The following is a 27,812-nucleotide window of genomic DNA, read 5'->3' as shown; positions in this document are numbered from 1 at the left end:
TTTTAGCTTTGTCCATATAATATGGCATGTAACCATTGTAATGAAAGGATAAAATAGATCCATTACTATAAAAGATATATGCTGTTAATGAGTTTCCAGCCAACTATCTAGGTATCATCAACTGTGGTTTATCTTGGTGAATGAAAGTTTGAATGGAAAATTAAGCTCCCACACTGACTGTAGAAGTGCAGTGGATCATTTTGTTCTTTAATGTCACAGTTCACTGGACACACTTCACAAAGCAGTGAATCATGCTTAAAACAAGCAGCCTTTACTTCAGCAACAGCAGATAATGTAGCAGAGGTGAATAATAAGTGTTAGCAGTCTTAACTTTCTCTGCAGTGCTCTCTCCAGGTGTCTGATGGGTGATTTACAAAGTACATATGCTATTTTATAGATTGGAACTTGGGATCCAGCCAGTGGCCTGAATATGACAGAAAGTCAAAAGGGAAAGCCAGCCAACATCACCGATTCCTTATCCAATCGTTCTTTGATTGTTACCACCATTTTGGTAAGTATTAGTTTTTCCATTCTTTTTAGATAAATGCAAATAAACATGGAAGTGGATAGAAAAAGACATTATAATTGGAGTAGTAATGAACAGAATGTAATATATTTTACAGTTATTTAACAATTGCTGTATAATGGATGAGTCAGTGTTAATTTAGTCACAGTTTTATTTTGTTAGCCTTTAATGATGTAAATTATATTAATGTATGGGCTGCTTATGTTGCTTAATAATACAGCTTTATCTATTACTGGGAATCTTTATGTTTCTACAAAATTAGTTGCTATTGAAAAACTGTGAATTGTTAAGATTTGAAAAATACATGGACAAGCAGTTGTATAAATATAGTTATGTGAGAAGCTGCATGTGAAGTTTGCTTCTGCTTTCATTTCCTGCAAATGAATTTCAGAGGTCACGCCATTTATTTTTGAGAATTTTTTTCTGTTATAATTATGTTTTAACCTTGCTTTCAGTTTAATTGTTTTCATCATGGCAAATCACTTTTACTTTACTAATCTCCCTAATGAAATCAAATGACAAGTGCTGTTTTAAGTCAGAAATATTTTCACCACCAACAGAATTAAATTAATACTGATAAGCTAGATATTTTTACCCCTCTTGCAATTATATGTTTTAATTAAATCACAGTAATATTCATGTACGCCTACTATGCCATTTGCAAATAAGAATTTTAATTTTAGGACAAGCAAGGAACTTTTATATAATTTAGTAAGTACTTTCACCTACAGAATAAGTTTATCGATGTTGATTCCTCTTGTTCCCCAGGTAGCCAGTAAGGATGTGAGATTAATGTCCAAAACAAACCTCCACATAATTTTAACATTTACATGATTTCTAAATTTGATTTATGGCAGAACATCAAGCCAGGAGGGATTCATAATCTTGTCCTTTTAGTAGCAATACAAGATGTTAGATCAAAACATGTCCAAACAAAACAGCTTGTGTTAAAGACTCTTGATAATGAAGCAAGCTAGTGATCCTGAAATGATGGTGATAGAAGTTCATGAGGTGTTTTTTAATAACTCCTTTGCTAAGAACTTCAGTGAATACTTGCTCCACTATATCCAAACTTCTCTGGTCCCCTTTAACTTAATTTTGTATCCCCTTCTCTTTTCAAAGCTAGCTCTCACAGGACACTACTACGTTCTTTTTCTGCCAGTATGTTCTGGATCTCATAACCCGCTGCTGGAACAATTACAGCAACGTGTAACTTCCTCCTGCTGACAACCTTTCCCCTTTATAATATACTTCACTTTCCACTGTGCAGATCTAACTCTGTCATTCCCTGCTTCTCTGCTCATAAGTCTTTAGTGAGTCCCTGCTGCTGTGCTATGCTCAGTCGCTTCAGTTGTGCCTGACTCTCTGCAACCCCATGGACCGTAGCTCACCAGCCTACTTTGTACAGAGGATTTTTCCAGCAAGAATACTGGGGCAGGTTGCCATATCCTCCTCCAGGGACTCTTCCCAACCCAGGGATTGAATCCGTTTCTCTTTATTGCAGACACATTCTTGTTTGAGTCTATATTGGACATTAAAAAGGTCCCCAAATCTTGACCCTGTTATTCAAAGCCTTTTACAGTCTTCTCTCATCTTTCTATCTTCATTTCCCATTTCTCCCTTTCAGTAATCCTGTATTTTAACTGATCTAGGGTAACCAGTTAGCTCACTACTGTGATAGTGTTAGCCCTGTTCCCTTTGTTTGCAATATATTTCTCTCCATTCCTGAAATATAGAACTTGTCAGTACTTGATATTTAAGTTTAACACTATACTATTCTTGAATTATTTCATGTGTGCACTATTTCTCCAAACCTCACTGACCACTCCTTTGAGAATTAGGATCTGACTAAGTCTCTGGTTTGTATACCATATATGCCTCTACAATGCTCGCAAAATAAAGTGTGCTGGACAAGGGCATTTGTCTTCGGCAACTAGGCCCTGTACTACTTTCTCAGTTCTCCCTGATACAGCCAAACTCTCAAATGCATCACTTATTTTATGGCTTCAAATCTTTGCCCACTTCATTATGTTCTCCCGTGAAAAGTTTTTCATCCTTCCAGACCCATCTCAGTTTGCATGCACTCTGTGAAACTCTTTGATCTTTCCATTCAGTTGTGTATGTTTGGGGCAGGCAGGGAAGTGTACATGTGTATCATAATACTTTTATCATTTTACTTACCATACATTACTTTTTTTATGTTAGAAATTTTGTGTTTATCTGACCTCTATTTGGTATGAATCTATACAAGGCCAGAAATCAAATTTTACACTTTTTAGATCTCAGTGTCAGAGAAAAGTGCCTGGGGCATAGCAGGCACTCAGTAAGTATTTGTCAAATTAAATTTTAAAAATTGGTATTTAATTAAGCAGACAATTAGAGAGAATAAATACTTTTCAAATGACTGTATTTAAATATTTTTTCAAGTGTGCAGGTTATTGCAAACTTCTTGTCCAAACAAAGCAGGTGATTAGACTACCCATACAATTTCTGTTTTGCTTAATTACTCAAGAGTTATTTGGTAAGAAGTATTCAAATATTTTTCTCACTAATAAACAATTTTATATTTGTTCATAAACAACTGGTATTAAATCTTAATATCAGAGCCAGAGAAAACTTTTTAAAAACTATTGGGCTTTGGATCTTGGACATTTTTTTTTTCTGATCTTTAATGATGTTTGAGACATATTCCTCAGATCATTACTCCATATAACCAACATGTATAATCAATTCTGAAATACACTCTAAGCTTCAGTTCAGTTCAGTTCAGTCGCTCAGTTGTGTCCGACTCTTTGCGACCCCATGAATCGCAGCACGCCAGGCCTCCCTGTCCATCACCAACTCCCAGAGTTCACTCAGACTCACGTCCATCGAGTCAGTGATGCCATCCAGCCATCTCATCCTCTGTCGTCCCCTTTTCCTCCTGCCCTCAATCCCTCCCAGCATCACGGTATTTTCTAATGAGGCAATTCTTCGCATGAAGTGGCCATAGTACTGGAATTTCAGCTTTAGTGTCATTCCTTCCAAAGAAATCCCAGGGCTGGTCTTCTTCAGAATGGACTGGTTGGATCTCCTTGCAGTCCAAGGGACTCTCAAGAGTCTTCTCCAACACCACAGTTCAAAAGCATCAATTCTTTGGCACTCAGCTTTCTTCACAGTCCAACTCTCACATCCATACATGACCACTGGAAAAACCATAGCCTTGACGAGATGGACCTTTGTTGGCAAAGTAACGTGTCTGCTTTTGAATATGCTATCTAGGTTGGTCATAACTTTCCTTCCAAGGACTTTAAGCTTATATATTAATAAATAGGTCACTTTTAGATTTTAGACTATGTCACTGTGTTAGTTTCAAAGTGATTGTGATTTTCTTAAAAAGAAAAGGTATTTTATTATTTTATATCACTTAGTTGAAAAATCTTTTTCTGAACAGTCTGATCACAGAGTAGCCATAATTAGGAAAAAGATTTAAAGAGATTATTTCCCTTATTTTTATAAGCCAGCTTGATATAATTTATTGATACTTAACTTATATTTTATAAAGAAGTATGATCATTTGATTTATTCTATGGTTATTTTTTCCCTTTCTTTCTTCAAAAATCTCAGAGGAGATTCTGGCTATGTTGTGAATAATGATATCTTCACAAAGAGAAGTTCATTAAATGCTTCTTGTGCGACATTTTTATTATGTGTCAAAAAAAAAAAACAGTGAAGTATTCTAAAATTTGACCTTATCAATATGCTTCTCATAATTAGCTCCATTTCTCTTAGATTTTATTTACTTTACTTTTTATCATTCTTTTTGTATTTAACAAATATGTACTTAATGATAATGATATACTAGGGTTTATGCTAACCACTGTGTTTAATGGACAAAATAGACATGGTCTCTGCCTTTATGAAACTTAGAAAATGGTAGAATTCATAAGGAGAACTAAACACACATACACGCACACACACAGAGAAATACCCCCTTGTGACTAGTTATGAAAGAAAGATACATGGCATGCTGCCTTTTACAGAATGATCAAGAGTGACACCAAGGATCAGGTGTGGAAGGATCAATCAGGTTAGACTTCACTGCAGAAGGATAGAGAGCTGAAGTTTGAGAAGAAATTATCAAAGTAAAGGGAGGGTGAAGGAGTATTCTCAGCAGATAAAACAACATATGCAAGGCCCTGAAGCAAGAAAGATCTTGAAAAAGTTGCAAAATTCAAAGAAGACCATAATGACTGAAGCCAGTTTTTTATATGCTTCTCAGGTTCATTAAATACTGCCATATGAATATGGTTCATTACCAAAAATTAATAGCACACATCTTTGGCATGCTTGCTAGGTGCTTGACAATGTTCAAAGCACTGCTCTTAGATTTACTCATTTAATTGTCATAATAACCTTTTTTGTTAGACACCATTATCCATACTCTTTCACAGGTGGGAAAACTGGTATTCAGATTGTCCAGTAACCTACTCATGACCACAGAGCTAGAAAATAGAACAGTAATTTTTTCAACCAATCTGTAGCCTACTTGAACAACCAATACTGTAAAATGAAATCTCTAGTGTCCCAGCTTGGAAAAGTCTAACAGCTATAGTTTATGACCAAAATAGTATCTTGACTGAGAATTGTTCACCTAAAGAATGTTTCTCATCCAGAAATCCCACATATGCTAAAGTACCATGATACCATTATAGGTGTGTCCCCAGACATCTAGACCTTTCCACAGGGACCAAGATTTAGATTACTCTTGCTTGGATGCCTTGATCTTCTCATTTCTCTCCTTTCCTAATTTAGCACTCAGTTTTCTTTCAGCTTCTTAAAACCATCATCTCAGGTCTTTCTAGGCAATCAAGATTAATGGAGCTTAACTCACTTTTTCTCTTTAGAATTGAGATTAAGCATCTTGTTTACAAATAGCTTTTACACCTCTTCAACAACATAATCTATGCCCAATACACTGTATAGGTATAGAATATAGTTATCTCATGGAAAGTGTTCATTTTCAGAAGCTCTAAACAATTTTTAAATATGTAATTACTTTTTTTTTTTTAGTTTTTAATTATATGATACTGTATAATTTGGAAATTATGTAGCCTCTTCTGCAGGAGGAGGCTAGACCTACAACTTGAGTCTACTCATACCATCTCCTGGAATATTCCTCATATTATCTCTCTGGTTTTAGAATTTCAAATTCAGTGGTTGTTAAAATTCCCTTGCTTCTTGTATTTATCATTACAAATGGAATTTTAAAGTATCAACCTTAGGATCACATTTTTATCTATGATGATTTCATAGATGAGCATAAATGAGCATAAAATTGTAAAATGGCTTCCCTCATGGCTCAGATGATAAATAATCCACCAGCTGTGTGGGCCCTGTTTTGATCCCTGGGACAGGATCTGCTGGAGTAGCAAATGGCAACCCACTCCAGTATTCTTGCCTGGAGAATTCCATGGACAGGGGAGTCTGGCAGGCTACAGTCCACGGGGTCGCAAAGAGTTTGAAACGACTGAGTGACTAACACTTTCACTTTCAATTGTTAAAATATAAATTTATAATCACCAAAATCATAACAAAAATACTCATTCAGAATGAGATATAGAGAGCTTTTGAAGACCAAAGTGTGCTCTATTTTCAGTTTATCAGCCTCATCCTGTTGTCCTTACTACCTTGGGTACACTAGCAAGGGACAGTATCAGGTGGCTGGATATTTATTTAAGCTCATAGAAGGAATGCTTATTTTCCCCTCTGTGCTCTTGGTTTTTAATAGATTTTTTCATGCCTGTTAAAATATACTGAGTGCTTCCCACTCTGTGGCTCCTCTATAATAATTGATTTTTGTCCATCAAAAGATTACTAGCACTAAATGCCACTGTACATGCTCTTCCCCTTAACGACTAGTAGCACTTTAGCATGCCAGTGACTATGAAATTTGGTTGCTTTTTCAGAGAAATCACTCCTAAGGAGATTCTTTCTTCCCAGTTGCGCAATGAATTGAACAAATGTGCTTGCATCTGCAACTTAGTCTTATTTTTTATTTTCCTAGCACTTCCTGGAAGGTTGTGTATTTCAGTGCTGAGTTTACTTGCTTAGGTTTATTAAGCTTTGTTGTTGGAGTCCACAGCCTACAGGTGGCTTATCTGGAAGCAAACTCCCAAGAACGATGGAAAGAATCACAGTACAAAAGAGAGAAGTGACCAACTATCCCCTAAATGGTTCTGCAGTTTCCTCCATCATATCAACAAAAGAAGTTTTCTAAGGCTTCACATCTGTCCCTGCAATAGGGTTTTCCCTCTGATTCTTATCTTCCCATTGTCACAGGGTGACTGCCAAGCATGTAGTTCTTCTTAGAGAGTTACTAGCATTCAGGCTTGGAAACCCAGACACTGGTGCTTTACAGAGAAAAAGGTTTTTCATTGTTATCAATCGCTATACAGTTTCTAAGCAGTTTTAATCATGTGCTCTGGAGATAGTAGGATCAACATAATTTAAGGGAGATACAGTAGGTATACATGTACAAGTACTACTTAAATGTTTATGTGAGATGAATGCCTCATTCAAACTCAGGCTGCTCATACCATATTCAAAAGCAAGCAAATCTTTTTCATCATATTTTTTTTCTTCTGTTTCAGAGATTGTGCTTTTGTTTTCATTCTTTAGTAGCTCTTTGTATTTTATTTCAAATATATTCTCATATTCTTTAGACCTCCAGATTAGCTAGATTAACATAAAACTGTCTGTAGTTGTATCACAGAGTAAGAAACATGTTCTTTCCCTTAATGAATAGTAGTATTTTAGCGTGCCAGTGACTATTTTATTTGTTTTAATGTGAAATTAGGCATACTTTAAAATCTTAGAGTCTCAATCTTTAGAGGCTTTGTAAGTGACCAGAACCTCATTTTTTAGCACATAATCTCACATACACACACATACACACATCTACTTCCTTCATCCTTCTTTATTAAATCTAATTTTAAAATGCTACCATAATAAAAACCCTTACGTGTTTTCATTTTGTTGTCATATTCTTTTCAGTTGTCAACATTATTATCAATACTGTAATTTTGTTGGAGATTATTTTCTTATAAATAACATATTCCAAGTTCTAGAAGAAATGATTGGAGAAATATGAATTTTTGGTTCAGTTTAACCACAGAAAACTACATGGAAATGAAATAATTTTGCCTTAGTTTTCTCAAAGATGTCATCACGATAGTACCTTGTAAAATTGTATAATCTAAATTTTAACTATGTCCTGATCTGAGATTCAGATGTAAATTTGTAACTACTCAGGACATGTATCTAGCTGCATGTTGAAGATCAAACTCAACATGATTCAAACATCCTTCAATCAAGGCCTCATCATATCTGTTTCTCCTATATTTCCAAGCTCTGTTTATGGTTCCAGTAATTTTATATTTACTCAGCCAGAGTAGATACCCTAGTCTCTTTAAATCCCATATTTATAATTTAGACACCAAAAAGAAAGATAGGATGAATCCGTGAATGTCCTTTTCTAAGACCGTTCAACAAAGAATTGAGTCAAAGAACATTTTGAACAAGGGAGGTATGGTTTGTTCACGGGTACTGATGAATGGGATATTTATAGAGTCTGATTTGAGAGATATTGTACCCAGATGCAACAGAAAAGAGAAGACAATGTTAAAATATCATGTATGAGATTTATCATGAATGCATAACATGTGGGGCAAAAACAATTGAGAAAGGTGAACAAGGACTTCAAAGTTAAAAGCTCATGAGGCGGGGTATTAGCATTACCACAGAGCATGATAAGGATGTTGGAAAGGGAGATAATGAGTTCTATTTAGTCCTGTCTGAATGGAGATGTTGGCAGTAATTTTGTGTAGTCGAATCTTGATTATTCATGTAAGGGGATAATAAATTAGATTCAGAAATGAAATGCAGTTTGGAGATTAGCTAATAGGTGCAGTCTCCCTTCCCATCAAACCATTTACTGGAAGAGCAGTGAAATGGCACATTTGATTGAGTGGAGCTTTGGCTTTTCTTTTCTTCCCTCTTTCTTCTTTAACCTGTGAATTAAGCTAATGAAATATTAAATGGCTAAAATACAAATTCCAGTAGAAGGACAGTAACAACCCAGATCTCCAATCTAAACTGATCAGTCAAGTGTAAGAATTAAATAGCATACCAGGTTTTTTTTTTAAATAAAATGAATGATAATCACTAAGCCAAGCCCTGCTTTAAATCCATATTGCTCTGACAGAAGCATCTTTCCTGAAATGTTGGGGAACAGCACAACTAGCAGAACTCTAGTCCTTTTTTCCTGACAGTTCGTTTCAATCTGTTACACTGTCAGTTACAGTTTCTGCATTTCAGAGAGAAAGATATTCTTCTCACCTTTCCAAATTCTGGGAGATTTTCTGTAGACATAGATTAAAAACAAAAACTCTATAGAATGGTAATTGAGGCCAATAAAACTTAGATTTTTTTAACATTATGTAAGTTCTCTGAAGTTATTCTTCTGAAAAGAGGTAAACAGTTTGCAGCAGCTAAGAGTGTGCTGATTGTGCCTGCAATAGTATAGTAAAGGGATGTGTGTGTGTATCTGTGTGTTTGTGTGATTATGTGAGAATCAGGCCTTAAAAAGCATGCCTTTCCTTAGTAGATTTGCAAAACAAAATAAAAGAAAGTAACTTTTGTAGTTTGCCTCAGAATGCACTTGAATTTTGAAAAAAAATAAAAGGTAAATAATAAACATAATTTATATTAAAAATTAAGGTAACAATTCTACCTCAATTAGCATGCTCTACATGCCTGCTGCACTATTTTGTTGTTTCTTTAAAACAAAAGCTCCAGATTATGATAGTTATTTATTTTCAATCCAGAATGTTCATGTGAAAGTGCCTTTATAATGTCTTGAGATGTCAAAATCAGGCGAGAGAACACTGTATGAGCTCAGATGGAGACTCTCATCAGTACTCTTTGATCCTAACAAGCCAGTCATCTTTAGTATTGCCTCTTGTTGAAAACATTAAGCTGTTTTGATGGTAGCTGCTAGGTTTTTCACTTTCTCCTCCTGGTATTCTCACTTTCAATTGAGATAGCCTGTAGTGCACATTGGCTTTTGACATGAATGTTAATTATGGATGGCAGAGTTCAGATTCTAGGAGCCGTGATGAATGGAAGGAAATTTAAAGACTGGGACTCAAACAGTGGAAGATTTCTCAGCCCTACAGCAGTAAAAGCATAAGAGTCTGCCAAAAAAAGAAAGAAATAATACTGTCCAATCAATGGACTGATAACATTCAACTGTGTAATTATTATTTATGCTTATCTGTTGCTTACGATTGTTATTGGTCATTTCTTGCCTAAAGAATGGAACATTTTTTTGATCTGTCAGGCTTCTATGTATTTTTCCAACTACATTTAGGGTAATCTGAATCATTAAAATGTAATGAAATAGTAGTTAAGTTTATTCTTAAATAATTCCCTTAAATATGACCCCTTTCCATTTTTAAGATCAAAGTTTATTACATGCATTTATAACATTTCTTTAATTGAGCTAAGAAAAAAATAACACAATTATTTTAGAATGACTAAATTGTGGTTTAGACCAGTGGTAGTATTATTAAAAGTGAAATTGTCTGCAGGCCTTAGATAATATAAGTTATAAAACCAAGTATTCAATAAACTTCACAAATATTAATAATACTAGATTCTGATTAAATCTCATTGTTTTAAAGTAACAAGATGAATGCAAATAAATACCTTAAAATGAATCATTTATATATAATGTGGTAACCTTCTGAATTTATTTTGAAAGAAAGTATAAAACATATCAACTAAAATATCACTTATATATGTATTTGGTATAATATTGATAAACTTAAAATTCTTTTCTTTTTAAATCATCTTCCAATTATGAGATACATAATTTCTTTCATACTCATTAACCAAAAGTTGGCTAAGTTAGAATAAAGCTCTATAAATCTGTATTTTTTCTGTCATAATAAATGTTTCCATGAAATTTTCCTAAATAATAAAATATGATATATATTTTTGAAACAATTTAGGATAAACATAAGAACAACCAACCTTTTTCAGAGGGAAAAATGCAAACTGTTTAAAAATCAGGACATGAGAATATTGGTTCTCTCTGCTTGGAGGTGTCTGACCATGACTTGGCTCCTCACTTGGCAGATGGTCTGGAGCCCCTATACCAGCTGTCAAGCAGGAGACAGAGCTGAAGTTACTTTCGGAAAGCTACTTATGACGTACCCAAGTCAGATCTAAATAAAAACAGAGCTGAAGGAATAAAGCATAAAAGTCCTCTTCATTCAGAGCCTGCTTTCTGTTTAAACATGTTCTCTATTTTTTATCTTTAATCTACTGTTTCAGTACTAGTGGTCATTTTTATTTATTCTGGTATTGGTTTTACAGTGCTAACAATTAGAATTGTCTGCAAAGCTGTAATCAAAGTATTCACTAGATTCTGTTCATAATAGAAGTTATTCTGATTAATACTGTAAAAGATATGTTCTTTCATAGCATTTCAATAAAATTCTCATTGAATATTAAAAAAAAACAGAAAGCAATAAAAAAACAGTGATAGAATAAGCTAAAGTTAACAGGAGACCAAATGCCATACTTTCAAGAGAATATCTGTTAAATAGAGCTTGTGAACAGACTGCTGACTGTCTTTTAAAACAGCATTAGTGGGCTCTACGGGCATACCTGGTAGCTCAGCTGGTAAAGAATTCTCCAACAGTACAGGAGACCTCGGTTTGATTCCTGGGTTGGGAAGATCCTCTAGAGAAGGTGAGATGGTTGGATGGCATCATCAACTTAATGGACATGGGTTTGAGTAAACTCCAGGAGGTGGTGATGGATAGGGAAGCCGGGCGTGCTGCAGTCCATGGGGTCGCAAAGAGTCGGACACGACTGAGCAGCTGAACTGAACTGAGTGGGCTCTATTTATGAATTCGATGTGATTTTATGTTTTTTATGATACAAATATAGGAAAATAATTTATTTTTGAAGGTTTTCCTTAACTTGAGTCACTTTATTGAAATATTCCTATATTTAAGAGTTTTACAGGTAATTTTCTTTGGTAGTTTTTAATTTATTTTTATTTCTTGATAGTTTAGCTATTTTATCATGCTTCTTACACAGAGCTATAATTTCATCTCTTCTTTACTAGTTTTCATTGCCTTTATCTGTTTTATTGTTTACTTGTATTTGATGAGAACTTTGTTCTCTGTTTTCCTTGTTTCAATTGTACTTTTTATTATTAACTACAATAATAGCTGTATTCTCAAGAATACTTTTTATTCATAGTTTTCCAATTAATTATTTTTCAAAATTGTGCTGTGCTGGGCTAAGTCACTTCAGTCGTGTCCAACTCTTTGCAACCCTGTGGACTGTAGCCCTTCAGGCTCCTCTGTCCAAAAGATTCTCCAAGCAAGAACACTGGAGTAGGTTGCCATGCCCTCCTCCAGGGGATCTTCCAGATCCAGGGATTGAACCTGTGTCTCTTATGTCTCCTGCAATGGCAGGCATGTTCTTTACCACTAGGGCCACTTAGGATTGGATGCTAATTATTATTGAATACATTAGTTATCTGTGGAGATTATTATTAATTTTTCTAGTTGTACTTATTTTTCTGAAGAATGTGTTAGTCAATTTCTGAATATTAAAATATTTATGTTCCAGACATAAACTATTATTGGATATGGTAGAAAATTATTTCAATGGACTGCTATGTTTTGTTTGTTATATCTTGTTTTTAGGAATATTCGATAGTGACTGACCCTTAGTTGGGCTTCCCTGGTGGCTCAGACGGTAAAGCATCTGCCTATAATACGGGAGACCTGGGTTCAATCTCTGGGTCGGGAAGGTCCCCTGGAGAAGGAAATGGCAACCCACTCCAGTATCCTTGCCAGGAAAATCCCACGGACAGAGGAGCCTGGCAGGCTACAGTCCATTGGGTCCCAAAGAGTCGGACATGACTGAACGACTTCACTATGACTTCACTAGGACCCTTAGTTACAGTGTTTAACTATTTTGCTGGCTGTTTTTGTCAGTGTTATGCTAACTGCTGGAGCCGATTATACAGAATAAAGTAAGCCAGAAAGAAAAACACCAATACAGTATACTAATGCATATATATGGAATTTAGAAAGATGGTAACGATAACCCTGCATGTGAGACAGCAAAAGAGACACAGATGTATAGAACAGTCTTTTGGACTCTGTGGGAGAGGGAGAGGGTGGGATGATTTGGGAGAATGGCATTGAAACATGTATAATATCATATAAGAAATGAATCGCCAGTCCAGGTTCGATGCAGGATTCAGGATGCTTGGGGCTGGTGCACTGGGATGACCCAGAGGGATGGTATGGGGAGGGAGGTGGGAGGGGGGTGTAGGATTGGGAACACATGTACACCCGTGGCAGATTAATGTTGATGTATGGCAAAACCAATACGATATTGTAAAGTAGTTAGCCTCCAATTAAAATAAATAAATTTAAATTTAAAAAAAATTAAAAAAGAAAAAGAAAAGAAAATATGCAGAATCCATGAGATTGATATTTAAATGTTTTAAATGGTCAAGTAAATGTAAATATTAACCCAAGCAATGAAAAAAATGTAGCTACAATTTTAGTGATGTTTTTAGATTTCTATTAGTGCAGAAGTATTACTTAAAGTAACAAAGTATTTGGGTATTATTTAAACCTAAAGACATAAGCTTGATAACTGTCATATTTTAAGTTTTAGATTGGTTAGGATGAATTAAGGGTTCAGTGTGTCTTTTCAGAGTCCCAGGTTAGCTTGTTTCATTACTACGAATTCTCAAAGAGCTAAAAAGGAAAATTCCAAAATTTGCTCAGAATGTAAGAGAAATTGGCATGGGAAGATATAATTGAATTCTGGGATATTCAGTTCCCATTATAAAAATATTTATAACTTCTAGTTATAAATGAGTCCTTGAATATAATGTGCAGCATGGTGATTACAGTTAATAATATTATACTGTATATCTGAAAGTTGCTAAGGGACTAGATATTAAAATTTCTCATAACAACCAAAAAAATTGTAATTATGCATGGTAATGGATGCTAACAAGAATTATTGTGGTGATTCTTTTTCTCTATATGCATCATACCATTATGTTCCACATCTGAAGTAATATAATGTTACATCTCATTTATATCTCAATAAAAACATAGATGATGAGATGAGTAAAAATAAATAAATAAATAAGAAAGGAACTGGTCCACGGTATTTGCTGTGCTCTAAAGCAGTCCATTGGAGAAGGCGATGGCGCCCCACTCCAGTGCTCTTGCCTGGAAAATCCCATGGACGGAGGAGCCTGGTAGGCTGCAGTCCACAGGGTCACTAAGAGTTGGACACGACTGAGCGACTTCACTTTCACTTTTCACTTTCATGCATTAGAGAGGGAAATGGCAACCCACTCCAGTGTTCTTGCCTGGAGAATCCCAGGGACGGGGAGCCTGGTGGGCTGCCGTCTATGGGATCGCACAGAGTCGGACACGACTGAAGCGACTTAGCAGCAGCAGCAGCAGAAAAGCAGTCCATATATTGAGGTTATTTGTTTTATATTAGGTCAAAACTAAAAACACTACAGTATTTAGATTTTTTCTGGGAAGATTTATTTAATAACTGATATAATTTATTTTATAGTTGTTGCCATATTCATTTTGTCACCTCTTTTTGAGTCAATTTTATATGGTGCATTGATGCATACCAGGTATTCAGATGTACTAGAGTTTTTCATGTATGATCATCATACAAATTTTATAAACTTTGTCTACTGAGTCACTTTCTCATGTAAAGTTTTATTCATTTTTTCTTTTTTTAAAAATTTAGTTCATTAAATTTTACCAAGACATATTATTTTTGCTAAAATACATGCTTATAATTTAGCGATTTTCTTTCCTGTTTTTTTACTTCACTTATTTTTCTTTTATTTCCTATTTTTCTTATGTTTTGCATAATGTCTTCTATTATTATATATTCTTATTTATGTGTTCTATTTATTTATTTTGTTTTAAATAGTTTAATGACAAATTTATATAAGGCTGAGCTTTTCTCTGAAAAGTGCTTTGAAGACATTTTTAAAATAGAAGCTGCACCATACAGCTTAATGTTTAGCAGAGTGCTTTGAAGTTATGCAGAACCATCATCTCTCAAATGACATCAGGCTTGAAATTCAGATAATAATGGACTGTTTGAGGGGATGTGACTTTCCATCTGGAGGGTCTGATAAACATTTACATCTATATATCTAGTCTCCATGTTATATAATTTCTGAAAGAAATCCTATAACCCGTAGTCCAGGTGACATCATCTTGGGTGCTAGCATTCTCAATCAGGAAGGAAAAGAAGGTTGTAGAATGAACTTTTGACTGATGCAAACTTTAATTGTGTTCTCTAGATTTCAGCATGATTAATCCAGAGTCCCATTAATTCAGTTTTCCCTCAGTTTCCTGCTAGGGTCAAGGCAAGGGAAGAGGGTAGTTTCCCAGAAATGTATTGGAGAATCTACCTAGTTGTCTAGTTGGCATGGAGTATGGACCTCTGAGCAAGAACTTCTGATGAGGAAAACAAAGCATTCCTTTCAGCTGCATTTAGGAGACCAAAGCTTCTTGGTTTCCTACAGTCTACATTTAGTGTCAATTCTTTCAAAATGATAGTCAAGTTTCCTCATCAATTGCCTTATAAGTGTATATTTTCAAGAATTATTTTTAAAAAGTCGTGAATTCTAGTCATGTGAGTAGGACAGCTTGACCACCCTGCCCTAGCAGCATACTGTTGCATTTTCTACATCTAAATGAGAAAATATACTGAATTTTGGATCTACATACAGTTTCCCAAGAATCCATTCTTTGTTTTAAACAGAATTCATCATCAAAACCAGTCCTCTCTTTTCACTCTGCTTTTCTACAATTTCTTAGGAGCCGTCTAGAACATGCTTTATCTCTCAAGTAGAAAGGAACCCTTTTTGATGACATGTTCATGCTCTTGCCCTAGTGTGTTTACACATTTACTGTGTGTGTGTGTGTGCTTAGTCGCTTCAGTCTTGTCTGACTCTTTGCAACCCTATGGTCTGTAGTCCACCAGGCTTATCTATCCCTTGGATTCTTCAGGCAAGAATATTGGAGTGGATTGCCATGCCCTTCTCCAGGGAACCTTCCAAACCCAGGGATTGAACCTGCATCTCACTCTTACATCTGCTGCAATGGCAGGCAGGTTCTTTACTGCTAGTGCCACATAGGAAGCCCTACACATTGTCTGCAACCTAGCAATTATCTTCCATATGTAATCTTCTGTACATATCTAAATTCCAACCCTACAACTTTCAGTGGGACTTTGTTACTCTTACTTTTCACTGTCAGGAGTTTTTATATTTGCCCAGAACCTAAGAAGTACTTTGGTAAAGAATTAGGAGAGGGGCTGCCACTGCCTGCTTTCCACAAATCTTGAGCTATATTTACTTTGGGAGTAGGGCTCCAGTAGGTCAAGAATACCAGATATTTCAGGCTGTGGGAAAAGTATGTTTGAATGCAGAAAACTGTAAACCTTTGCGCTCAATCATACCCAACTCTGCAACCCCATGGACTGTAGCCCGCCAGGCTCCTCTGTCTATGGAATTTTCTAGGCAAGGACTGGAGTGAGTTGCCGTTTTCTACTCTAAGGGATCTTACCTACCTGGGTAGATGTTGTGTCTCCTGCATATTCTGCACTGGCAGACAAATTCTTTACCACGGGGCCACCTGGGAAGCCAGCTGGGAAGCCACCTGGTAGCCTGTGTTTGAAGGTGCAGACATGTGAAAGAGCTTACAGCATATGAATAACTACCTGTAAGTACTCCGCTCCCAGTGGAGTACAGCCAATGTGTGAGAGAAGTGGTGGGCAAGGTAGAAGGCAGGCAACCAGAGAAAAGGCCTTTGAAGGCCTCCTGAAGGAGTTAAGACTGTCTGCTATTCATAATGAGACAATTTAGAAAGATGTTAAGTACATGACTGATAAAATCAACTTGAAATTTTAAAATTCCTTCTTAGTATTGGAGATAGAATTGTGTGTAGTTCATGAGAGAGAATTTAGTAAGACTAGCCAAGAGAATATTGCAAGAGTGAAAGATGATAAGTTCCAAACTATGGCATTGTTCAAAGATAGGGGAAAGAAATGAAATTGCCAAGTCATATAGGGTGAAGAAAGGGGGATAAAGGGGAGTAATGGTTTGCAAGTTGGAGTTTAAGAAGAGGTCAGAGGTTAAGAGCACTTTTATTTTTCTGGTAAATATGGCTGGAAGCAGAACTGACATAAAATAGCAAGTTGGGATAATACAAATTGAATTTTAATTTTGAACGTATAGCATTTAGTTTTTCTATGGAATATGATCTGGTTGGCAGTTAGACATGTAGTTCCATACCTAAAGAGAATGGTCTGGACTGGAAATCATATTTGGAATGATCAAAATAGAGGTTTGAATCATGAATATTAGTGATACTGTTCATGTAGAGAACTCGTGTGTGTTTTCTGTGAATCTATACCACCGAACATTTTTTCCTTTCCTAATGCTTTTGTTGCTTCTGTCCTGACCATCTGCTGTATTCTATTTGGCTTGACAAATAATTATAAATTCAGGACTTAACAGGAATGTAAAAAGTCTGGGAGAAAAAAATATACTATCCTTTGAGTCAGACTCAAGAATCCCTTACACATAATGGGAAATTGTGGTTGTCAGATGACAGTTATGAGACCTTCAAGACCAGTAAGTCCTGAATCATGGCAGATACTTCCAACTTAACTTCCCTTTCTGATTATCAGTGTCTGATATTCAGGTCCTGATCTCTGTGGTTTTGAACCACACTTGATTACTTTACACTGATTCCTAATTACTTCTCTTTATTTGAGATTTAAATGGTACTCTTAGTGACAAACTATATCCTAACTCTGCTTAACTCTACTACAGTGACTCAAGAAAGAAAGATACAGAATTCTTTCCATGGTATAAAACACATACATGTTTCATTTTCCTGGCATCACTAAAGTGAGTATTTTTTGCCTAGAAATCCAGGATAACACTTGATTCCCCCAGTTCTTACCCATTTATCAGTCAATGTATTTTATTAGGTCTACTACTCGTAAGGCATTTATGCCACTAATTAGTCACCTAAATAAAAATGAGTACCATTAACTAGGATCTTATAAATTTTATGTTCTGAGTCCTCTTAGTTTTAGTTCTATGTAGTAATTAATTAAAAGAAATAACTCATTAATTTGTTTTCATCACTTTGTTTGAGTTAAACCCATATTGGTAAAAGAAACCAACTAAATGGATATTTTTTTAACCACTTCATTTCAGAACTAATAGAAAAGAAATGCCTTTGTCACACAGCTTTGGAAAGCATTTCATATTATATGGAGAATTTTTTATACTGAATTCAAATGTAATTAGAGTCAAAGGTCATGGATTTGTTCATGTTTGTCATAGCTTTGTGCTCTTAAAAATAAAATCTAAATTTATATTTTCTCTTTGGAACTTTTAAATTTGCAATTGTTTGGCAAATATGATACTATCTGACCTTAGAAACAAAACACTGCTTTTACATTACAGCTTGCACTTTCTATGTGTGTAGCAATATAATTTTTTTTTTTATTACCTCGGTTTTCCCAGGTGGTGTTAGTGGCAAAGAATCCATCTTCCAAAGCAGGAGACACAAGAGATGCTGGTCAATCCCTGGGTTGAGAAGATCCCTGGCATAGGGAATGACAACCCACTCCAGTATTCTTGCCTGGAAAATTCCAAGGATAGCAGAGCCTGGGACACTACAGTCCATGGGGCCACAAAGAGTTGGACATGACTGAGTATACACACACACACACACACACACACACACACACACATTTGGTTACTTAAGAATGTTGGAGTATGGTCCACAATTCTGATAGGTATATGATACAGGCACTCCCTACAATGACTCTGTGATTCACAGATTTTCAGAAATACTAAGTTAAGCCAAATTTACTAGGTTTTCTTATCACCAAGTCTTTAATAAATTCATATGTATCATGGATATCTCAAAGGGATGTGATTATGTAGAATTTCTAAATATTTTAAACTGCAGAGTCTTTTCTAGAAAATAAAACTTGTAGGATAATTTTCCAGACGAATACACTGTGTACAAATACCTTATATTTAAGTTTAATCATAATGATTTTTAGGTACTCGTTGATTTTTATGATGAAATTTATTTATGTATGCAAATCCTTAAATTACCTACCCCACCCATCCTCAGCAGAGGAGCAGATAGTTTCAATGGTTTGTTGACACTGGGTAACAGTTTAATACCTAACTAAGGGCTTTTCTGCAGATTGAAGGGACAAATGGAAGTCAGAAAATCTAGGTTTGAATCTTGAGTTGGCCACTTAGTAGATGAGCTACCTTGGGTAAGTTACCATAATTTAATAATGAGGATAATAAAATAGTATGCAAATTAAAGTGTGTAGTAAAGATAAAAATTTGGAAAATATGAACATAGTTCCTGGTACAAAGTTATCAGTAAGTGATAACTTTAATGGATATAAAGTAATTCAAAAATTAGTAAGTAATGAATAGTTCTCATCTTACTATTTTCCCATAAGGCTTTCTAACATGTTTTTGAATATCTTCCTCTTAGAAACTGTCGTTCCTCTTCTTCATTTCTCTTGCCTGAATAACTCTTAAGTGCTGTGCTCAGTCACTCAGTCCATTCCAACTCTTTGCAACCCTATGGGCCATAGTCCACCAGGCTTCTCTGTCCAGGGAATTTTTCAGGCAAAAATACTGGAGTGAGTTGCCATTTCCTACTCTAGGGGATCTTCGCAACCCAGGGATGGAAACTGTGTCTCTTGTGTGGCTTGCGTTGGCAGGAGAATTCTTTACGACTGCACCACCTGAGAACAATTTTTTTTTCTCCACATTTATCTAATTTATACTCATTGTACAGTCCATTTTTCTGCTGCCCTTTTCTCTAGGATGATTTATCTGACTACTTTGAGACATTTTTACATCCGTTTAATGGGCCCACCTAATGGTCCTTTTATCTATACAACTTATTTCTTAGGCACTTCCATGAAAATTTGTATTCTTACTTTGCATTTTCCTGTACAAGTTCTATATTTTCAATTAGATTAAAAGGTGCTTAGGAGATGCACCATTTTCCTAAAGTATGGTATTTTCTTTTAAATGATGGATACTCAATAAACATTTATTGATTTTATTGATTACAAAAGGCAGCAGCTGAAAGTTATACTCCCTGTTTATTGTGTAAAGAATAGCTTTCAGCAGATGGATGCTGCTAACTGCTGCTAATCACTGATAAATAATCCTTATTGTACATGTTTTGCATGCATATTCAGAAACATTGAAAGGTTTGCCAGTATTTGATCAACTTTGGATGGGATAAGGGTAGAAACCCAATTAGTATTAGTTCTTCATTCTAATCCATTTTTTTTTCTATCAGCGTATTTCAGCCTTTTTTGGAGAAGCATAAGAAGAGTTAGTGGATGGTTAACATTGGGTCCTCCTTTCTAAAACCCAAAAGTCTCCAACCTCTAATCATTTCACTAAATTATAAGAAACCAAATCCTAATGATTGAAAACTCTACTTTTTAGTGACTTAGCAAATCATATCTTCCTCCTTTTGGTTTGCTTTCTCTCTCTCCCAAACATGCATTCAAATTCATCTAATGTCTAAACAGTAAGAAATTACCTAAAAGTAGATTATTAAAGAAAAAAAAAAAAACCCTCAACTTAATTTCCTGCATCAAAATTGGTTTTAGGTAGATGCTTAAAAATAATCTTAGAAAAGAAAATGCCATTCTAAGCAGGATATGAATTCAAGCACTGATGATCAACAGTGATTATATTTAAGTTGTATTTCAGAATTTTATAGGAATAAAGTCTGCTTCCTTACTGAGGTTCTCATGATATTAATTCCCTGTACCTTTCTTGTCCCACACTTTCCTTTTACTTAAATCATACAAAGCTCTTTATTCTTTTCAGCATCTACATGAACAATTTTCTTGCTCTGAAATATTACCATCTAGAGCACTTTAAGACAGTAGTTTTCATTGCTTACTGCATATAGGACCAGCTATACATTTCCACCCAAAATACAAAACAAAAATAAGACTCTCTTTCTAAAAATTGATAAGAATTTCAAAAGGGCACCAGTTGAATATTAAACCTAGTACAGATCTTCAGAGTTCTGGGTCCTGTGAAACTACACAGATCACACACTCTTAAACTGCCCCAGCCATACATGACAATCATCTAGAAAGTTTTTGAAAAGTAATAATGCCAGGGTAGCATCCTAGATATTTGACTTCAGAATCTCTGGGGATGGAGCACAGGTATCAGTATTATAATTTTAATTGTAAAATATTTAATTTAATTTTTATGTACAATCATGGCTGAGAACTGAATTCAAATGCTATTTCCATAAGATTTTTATTTATTTATTTATTTTTTGTGTTCTTTTTTTTAATTTTTTTTATTTCCATGAGATTTTACATTTACTTATCTGTTAATTTGTCTTAGTCTCTATCTCTGTCTCAAGACTGTAATGTTTCTTAAGAATAGGTACCATGTTTTCTTAGTCTTATGTTCATGACACAGAACAATGCCTGCAGCTTTATAGACATCTATTAAGTGGTTGTTGAATGACTGAATAAATGAATGGATAGAGTGATATGACTTGTTTATTCATTTTATAGATAATAAGGAAAAAATAAGATAAAAACAGACTTATTGGTGATAATTTTAAATATAGACAGAGAAAACATGCTCTTTGAAGAGATTCTGTTCAGTTCAGTTCAGTCACTCAGTCATGTCCAACTCTTTGTGACCCCATGGACTGCAGCACGCCAGGCCTCCCTATCCTTCACCAACTCCTGGAGCTTGTTAAACTCATGTCCATCGAGTAGGTGATACCATCCAACTATCTCATCCTCTGTCATCCCCTTCTTCTCCTGCCCTCTATCTTTCCCAGTATCAGGGTCTTTGAAGAGATTGGAATGGAGTAAAATAAGAGATTTGAGAAATTATATCTAATAATTAATTTTCTTATAAACAAGGTGATTGACCCACAGAATAGGCCCTGTAATGCTGTGCTTAGTGGAAAATTTATTTTATTTATACTATTACTCATTAAACTTTCAGTGTTGAGGAAAAAAACAAATATAAGGAGATATAGGTTTTGCCTCTGTCTACTCATTGTAGAGTTTGGTACCCAAGCCTTGGCCCTCCTGAGATAAATACAATTTGAAGTAAGGATTTGTTCACACTTTTCACAACCATTACCATTGATTTTCTTAAAACTCGAAAAAAAGATTTAATCTTTAGTAATCCCCCTGGCCAAATTCCATGCCCCTGTATAATCCTATAGGATGGGGACAAAAATTAAAAATATGTTTGCTTCACCTTGAAGCCTGACCGTGACATTTCTAGGTGGAAAGCATCCCCCAGCTTGAAGGTTGGTGCTATTTCTCCTCTCAGGGAGCTGAGAGGTCTCCATTGACTTGAGCCTGATTCTCCCATAGGCAGGGGGGAGGGGCAGCAATGGAGGGGACATCCATGGATAGCCATGTGGCAGCCCCTCTTCAACCTCATCTCTAAGCATTTGCCAGGTGGGTTCCAGTGGATGCTGTTCCTGGAATCAAGGCATCCTGAGTCTGATCAAGCAAAACCAAAGCCTAGAGTCCTGGGAGTAGGTTCACAGGTCATCAATAAGCAGTGGACCTTTGGGGGCGGGAAGACTTTTGGTCTGTTTTAAAATTTTTTCCTGCAGAAGTGGAAACACTGTATTTTCATTTTAATTTTTATTTGAAATGTATTTAGTTCATGAAGTACATCTGCTCCTTCATCTTGACACTGTATGATCCTTTGTATGTAATGTATTTACATGTTAAGTTGTTATGTCTATAAATATACAGGGTCTCAATAGATCAATGTAGTTAAAGGATGGAAGATGAAGATATACTAATCGGTTACTGGAAATACCTCATTCATCTGCAGGAAAACATCATTAAAGTGAGGGAACGGTCAAGCAGCTCCTCCTTTCCCTGCAGACTCAGAAACTTGGAAGGTGTCTGGGAATAGCGTGAAGGGGGTTGGGACTGTGGACTGAAGAAACCACACCAGCTGATTGCTCAGTCTAGAAACTTTTCTGGCACAATATTACATGAGATGTTAACAAAGGAAACAGGAATCATTTCAAATAAACTGCTTAGCAATCTTCAGTCTTAAGGCAGTTAGTAGTATTTTAAACCTCTCTAACAAGATAAAGGAAGTCACCAAAAATATTTGCAAAATGGTCTAATTGTTGATAGCAAACCAAAACCAAACTATTAATCAAACATACACAACTTCAGGGATAACATGTTTGGTGGATTTGTACCCTTCTAGCAAATTTCACCTTGGGTTTGTTTTGTAAATGTTCTATAAGAGGTATTGTCCACAGACTTCTAGGCTAAGCTGTTTTTACAAGAAGTATTTATTTCAAACTGCTTGGGTGGAGAGGGAAAGGGACCTAAAACCTTCCTTACCCTACTTTTTGGAGTGCAGTTAATCCTGAATCTGCGAGCCCACTTCTACCCTAAAATATTAAATCATTTTAATATTTTTATTAAACCCATATACTTCATAGTAAAGAGGGGCAGGCCTTTTAACAATATTGAGTAGGATACAAGGATCAAAACAAAAATGGAACAACACAACTCAAAGCACCCAAATTTGGCACATTTATCAAACTTGTAGTGAGAACAGTGTCTAGATGTGTATATCACTAAGGGATGCCCAAGAAATAGAAGTGAACTTTAACTTTTAAACTTGAAAAATTAGGCACCATCTATGAAATTGCACATTTTTAAAAGGTAGAGCTGTGTGTGTGGCTTCTAAAACGGAACGCTGGAAAATGCGTTTTGAATGGTTGTGTTCCCACAGTTAGGTGATAGTTCCTTGCTGAGGCTGCTTTGCCTGTGTAAATGTATTGACTCTCAATCTATGACTGCGATGTACTCAATAGCAGATCATCTCAAGCCCTTGAGCACTCAGTCTAGTGAAGATGTTGTCATGTACAATAAAGAACTAGTTGGATTAACTGTGTGATGTTAACTATTATTAATAAATTTTAACATTTTTCAAATATATATAAAAAAAGTAATCACTCCTTAGATATGTCTATCATAGTTGAGAATTAAGGGAATGTATTTGTGGTGGAGGACTGTTTCTTGAATGTACTGTAGAGCTTGTTAGTGAAACTAGTGTTGTAAAGTAACAGACTGTTATTAGCTATTTGTGAGATCAAAGTAATGGAGAAGGCAATGGCACCCCACTCCAGTACTTTTGCCTGGAAAATCCCATGGACGGAGGAGCCTGGTAGGCTGCAGTCCGTGGGGTCGCAAAGAGTCGGACACGACTGAGCGACTTCATTTTCACTTTTCGCTTTCATGCATTGGAGAAGGAAATGGCAACCCGTTCCAGTGTTCTTGCCTGGAGAATCCCAGGGACACGGAAGCCTGGTGGGCTGCCGTCGATGGTGTCACACAGAGTCGGACACGACTGAAGCGACATAGCAGCAGCAGCAGCAGCAGATCAAAGTAATAGAATAAATGCAATTGTCCAGGCAGTTTACAATTCTGCCTTCTTCCCTTTCTGGTTGCACAGAGACTAAAGTCCAGTCTTTTTGGGTCTTTTCTGAGCCGACATCCTGCCACAGGCACATATGTGACTTTCTAGGTTTCCTTGAATATGCTGGGGTTTCTCATAACCCTAATTGTCCCAAGTCTCTTTCCTGAGCCTATTCTGTCCTTTCTATGCCAGACATTTTAGTTTATCTCTTGCTCCTGCAGTTTCTTCTTGCCCAGAAGGTAGTGGCTAAGTGTATTTGCCTTTAATGCTTATGAAAAAACCACCCAGGAAGCAGCTTCAACCCTGGGAAGCTGCTATGTAGGCAAAACAAAGGCAAATCCTTGAGCTGATTCTTCAGGGAACCACCACAAGGGTAAAAGCACAGAACTACATTATTTGAGAACAGGTCCACAGTGTTCCCTGTGGGGCTGCGCAACCTGCATCAGGAATAGGTTTCCATTTTCAAGGCTGCTGCAGCGCTGGGGAGTGTCAGTAGTAACTGGGTAAATTGATATGCCACAGAGCTCTCCTATCAAAATTCTATACTTTTCCTCTTCACAAAGCATTCTCTTGGTTGCTGTGAGTTTTTATGAGATTCCAGAGTTCTAAAAAATTGATTTTAAAAGAGTGTTGTTGACACTTTTTGCCAGCCTAGTCATTGCTTCTATGGCTGATTTTCTCTACCACGGTAAAGTTGAATGGTTACAAATGTATTGCCCACAAAGCCAGAGATATTTACTATTTGTTTTTTAAGAGACACTTTGCTGACCTCTGTTTTGAAAATTGGTATACAAAATTTGCATAAAAATATTTCATTAGTGCATGCATGATTGATGCGTTAGTGGATGAATGGATGGGTGAACAATAAAACTATTTTACATTTATATTTTAACATTAGATTATTAAATGTAGATATCTGCATGCATCTTGTTAAACATCATCTAACAACTTAGAATCTACTGTGTTAGAGAAGCATGGTCATTCATTGATCATCTTCAGAGTTGCTGTTTTTACTTCTAGGTCACTATTCCATTTAAGAATGGTGATAGCCAGTTAAAATCAAAACATGCCAACTGAAAGCATATTTTAGTAATGAGAAAACATCCTTACTGTTATAAGCTTTTTCTTCACATGTTTACATTATTCATTATGTGTTCTTACTCCATCCATGGATGTTGTTTATTTGAGCAATGAGATAAGTCATGGTAAGATAGTTACAGTGAGTTGATAACTTATTTGTTAAAGAAATATCCATCTTCTTGGTATTGCTGTGTATGATACTGTTTTTTCTTCCTTAATCTCCCTTTTGAAAGCATGATTCTTCATTTGCCTCCTTTGAGCTTCCAAGGGCCAGATGTTGAGTTTTTTTTTTATTTTTTCTCATATTAAGTTATAATTTCTATACTTTCAAAGAACTGACTCACCTCCCTCAGAAGCCAACTTCATCAGCATCATTTGTCCACTATTCATGCCGCCCAGTCATTAGCCTTTTACTTCTAATCAACTTTGTGGCACCTACTTGATTTCCACACTCTGTTAATTAGGTTGTTCTCTTATTATGTAATTCTTTCAGTATGAGGACAGTGATAGGACACAAAGAGTATAGAGGTCAGAAAATAGAAAGAAATAAATGATTCCTTGGGAAAATATAAACTATTAAGTTTTAAGCTTTAATCTCCATAAGTTTAACATGATATTACTATTATACACATGTGTCTTTTTCATTTGGTTCATATGAATACTATTAAAAAAGATATTTTTTGCTAGCTCTTAAGAGACATTAACAATATAAATATAAATTCATAAAATATAAATACTTCATAGGCAAGGATATTGTTACCCATAAACAAATGCAGTTTTATCTGGCTTTTGCAAACAAATTTTAAAAGAGTTTTGGTTATAAGGGTAAATTCTGAACCTGACTGGGGCTAACTGAATATCCATTTCTGTGTTCCCAAAGAAATGAATTGAGGGTCGTAGATCCTGATACACACCCGAATGTTCTAAGACACAGAGTCATGTTTCTCAAAAACGTACTCTCTAGTGATATTTTCTTCTGGTAATTAATGAATCAAAGTAGCCATTAAATGATACAGAATTATTTAAAATAGATGAAAACTTTAAATTCATCACTAGATTGAGAGTTCCATAAGGGCTGGGATTTTAGGTATTGTTTTGTTTTGATTTTCATTGTTAACCTGAAGTCTAAGGAGTATATATCACAATAAGAGTTTGATATATGTTTGAATAAATAAATAAATTAGTTATTATTCTTATCATTGTAATAGTAGGGGATATTTTATACATATCATAGAAAATTAATTTGCATCTTAATATCTTTTTAAATCATTTAAGACAATGATAGTTCAAGTGTTAATACATGAAAAAGATCATTTATATCTTTTTAGATAAGGGCTGAGGGATATATGAGTTATACATTTAAAAAGTATAAAATTTTATTATATTTAAATAAAACATTTTGTTCCCTTTAACCTTAAACATATTTTACTTTTTCAGAACTTCATTTTGGGTTTATTCTGTGTCAAATCCCAGTCTAATACAGATAAAAATACGTGAGTTATTAGGTTCCTTAAAACTGGGGTTGATAGTACAAATGCTGACAAATCCTTATTACAGATGCCAGTGGAATGAAGTGCCTTTACCTCTAGCAAATGCTGATGTGGAGATTTAAGACTATGTGAAAAACTAGTAAAGTTGCCCAGGAGACTTTTATCATATTATTCATTGAACTCAGTATATGGTACAGTAATTGCTTCTGGAATCATTTTTCTTTTCTTACACGAGGTTATTATTTATCCTTGTGCGGTGTGAAACAGAGAAAGAGTCTAAAGGAGAGTCATAACTCGATGTAAACTATCTTGTGACACAGTGTAGCTGGAGATAGGAATCACAGCTGGAAAAGAGTGTCTTACTTCTCAGAATTAAATATGGGAAGAATGATATTAGACACTGTGGAGACACATAAATACCAAAAAGATGCACTCAGACAACATATTTTTTCCCAGTGATATGAAAACCTGTTTAAAATATACATCTAAATAGGCTTTTTAATCTCACAGAGAAGAACACATTTATTTTCCTATGACAGAGGTTTTCTTATTAGCTGATAAGTTAAGGAAATCAAATTAATAGGTAGGATGGTTACTACAGAAAGCTGGATGGGTGACATTTAAATAGCACAATAATTTTTGGAATTTTTGCTCTGCTTTTGTACCTTGTACATGTATGTCCTTTTGCCTTACGCACTTTTAAGTAATCACTAACATTTATCATATTCTCTCCAATGTTCAGGTAAGTTTGTATGAAAAGTATACCATAAATATTTTGGAGCAAAATTTTTAAATAGAGACAATCATGACTTAATAGTGTAAATAGGGGGAAAACATTTTTTAGACACTAGTATGTTGCTTCCTAAATCTGTTGGGCTGAAAATATGCTATTCTTACAAATTATTATATTTTATTTTTATTTATTTATCTGGCTGAACTGTCATACAGGATCTTAGTTCCCCAGCCAAGGATAGAACCTGTGTCTTCTGCAGTGAAAGCAGAGCATCCTAACCACTGGACAGCCAAGGAATTC

General features: G+C 35.4%; 1 protein-coding gene across 1 annotated transcript in view; it reads left to right on the top strand.

Moving 5' to 3' along the window:
- The window catches only part of GRIK2 (glutamate ionotropic receptor kainate type subunit 2), a 726,582-nt gene that overhangs the window by 483,432 nt on the left and 215,338 nt on the right, over positions 1–27,812 (top strand). Inside the window, exon 9 of the mRNA XM_052645572.1 lies at positions 398–511. Coding sequence (XP_052501532.1) covers positions 398–511 — 114 coding nt within the window. The remainder of the gene's footprint in view (positions 1–397; positions 512–27,812) is intronic.

This window comes from Budorcas taxicolor, chromosome 9, assembly GCF_023091745.1.
Source record: "Budorcas taxicolor isolate Tak-1 chromosome 9, Takin1.1, whole genome shotgun sequence".
Taxonomy (NCBI): Eukaryota; Metazoa; Chordata; class Mammalia; order Artiodactyla; family Bovidae; genus Budorcas; species Budorcas taxicolor.
The sequence above is the reverse complement of the archived record's forward strand: the minus strand, read 5'-3'. Positions and strand labels throughout refer to the sequence as shown.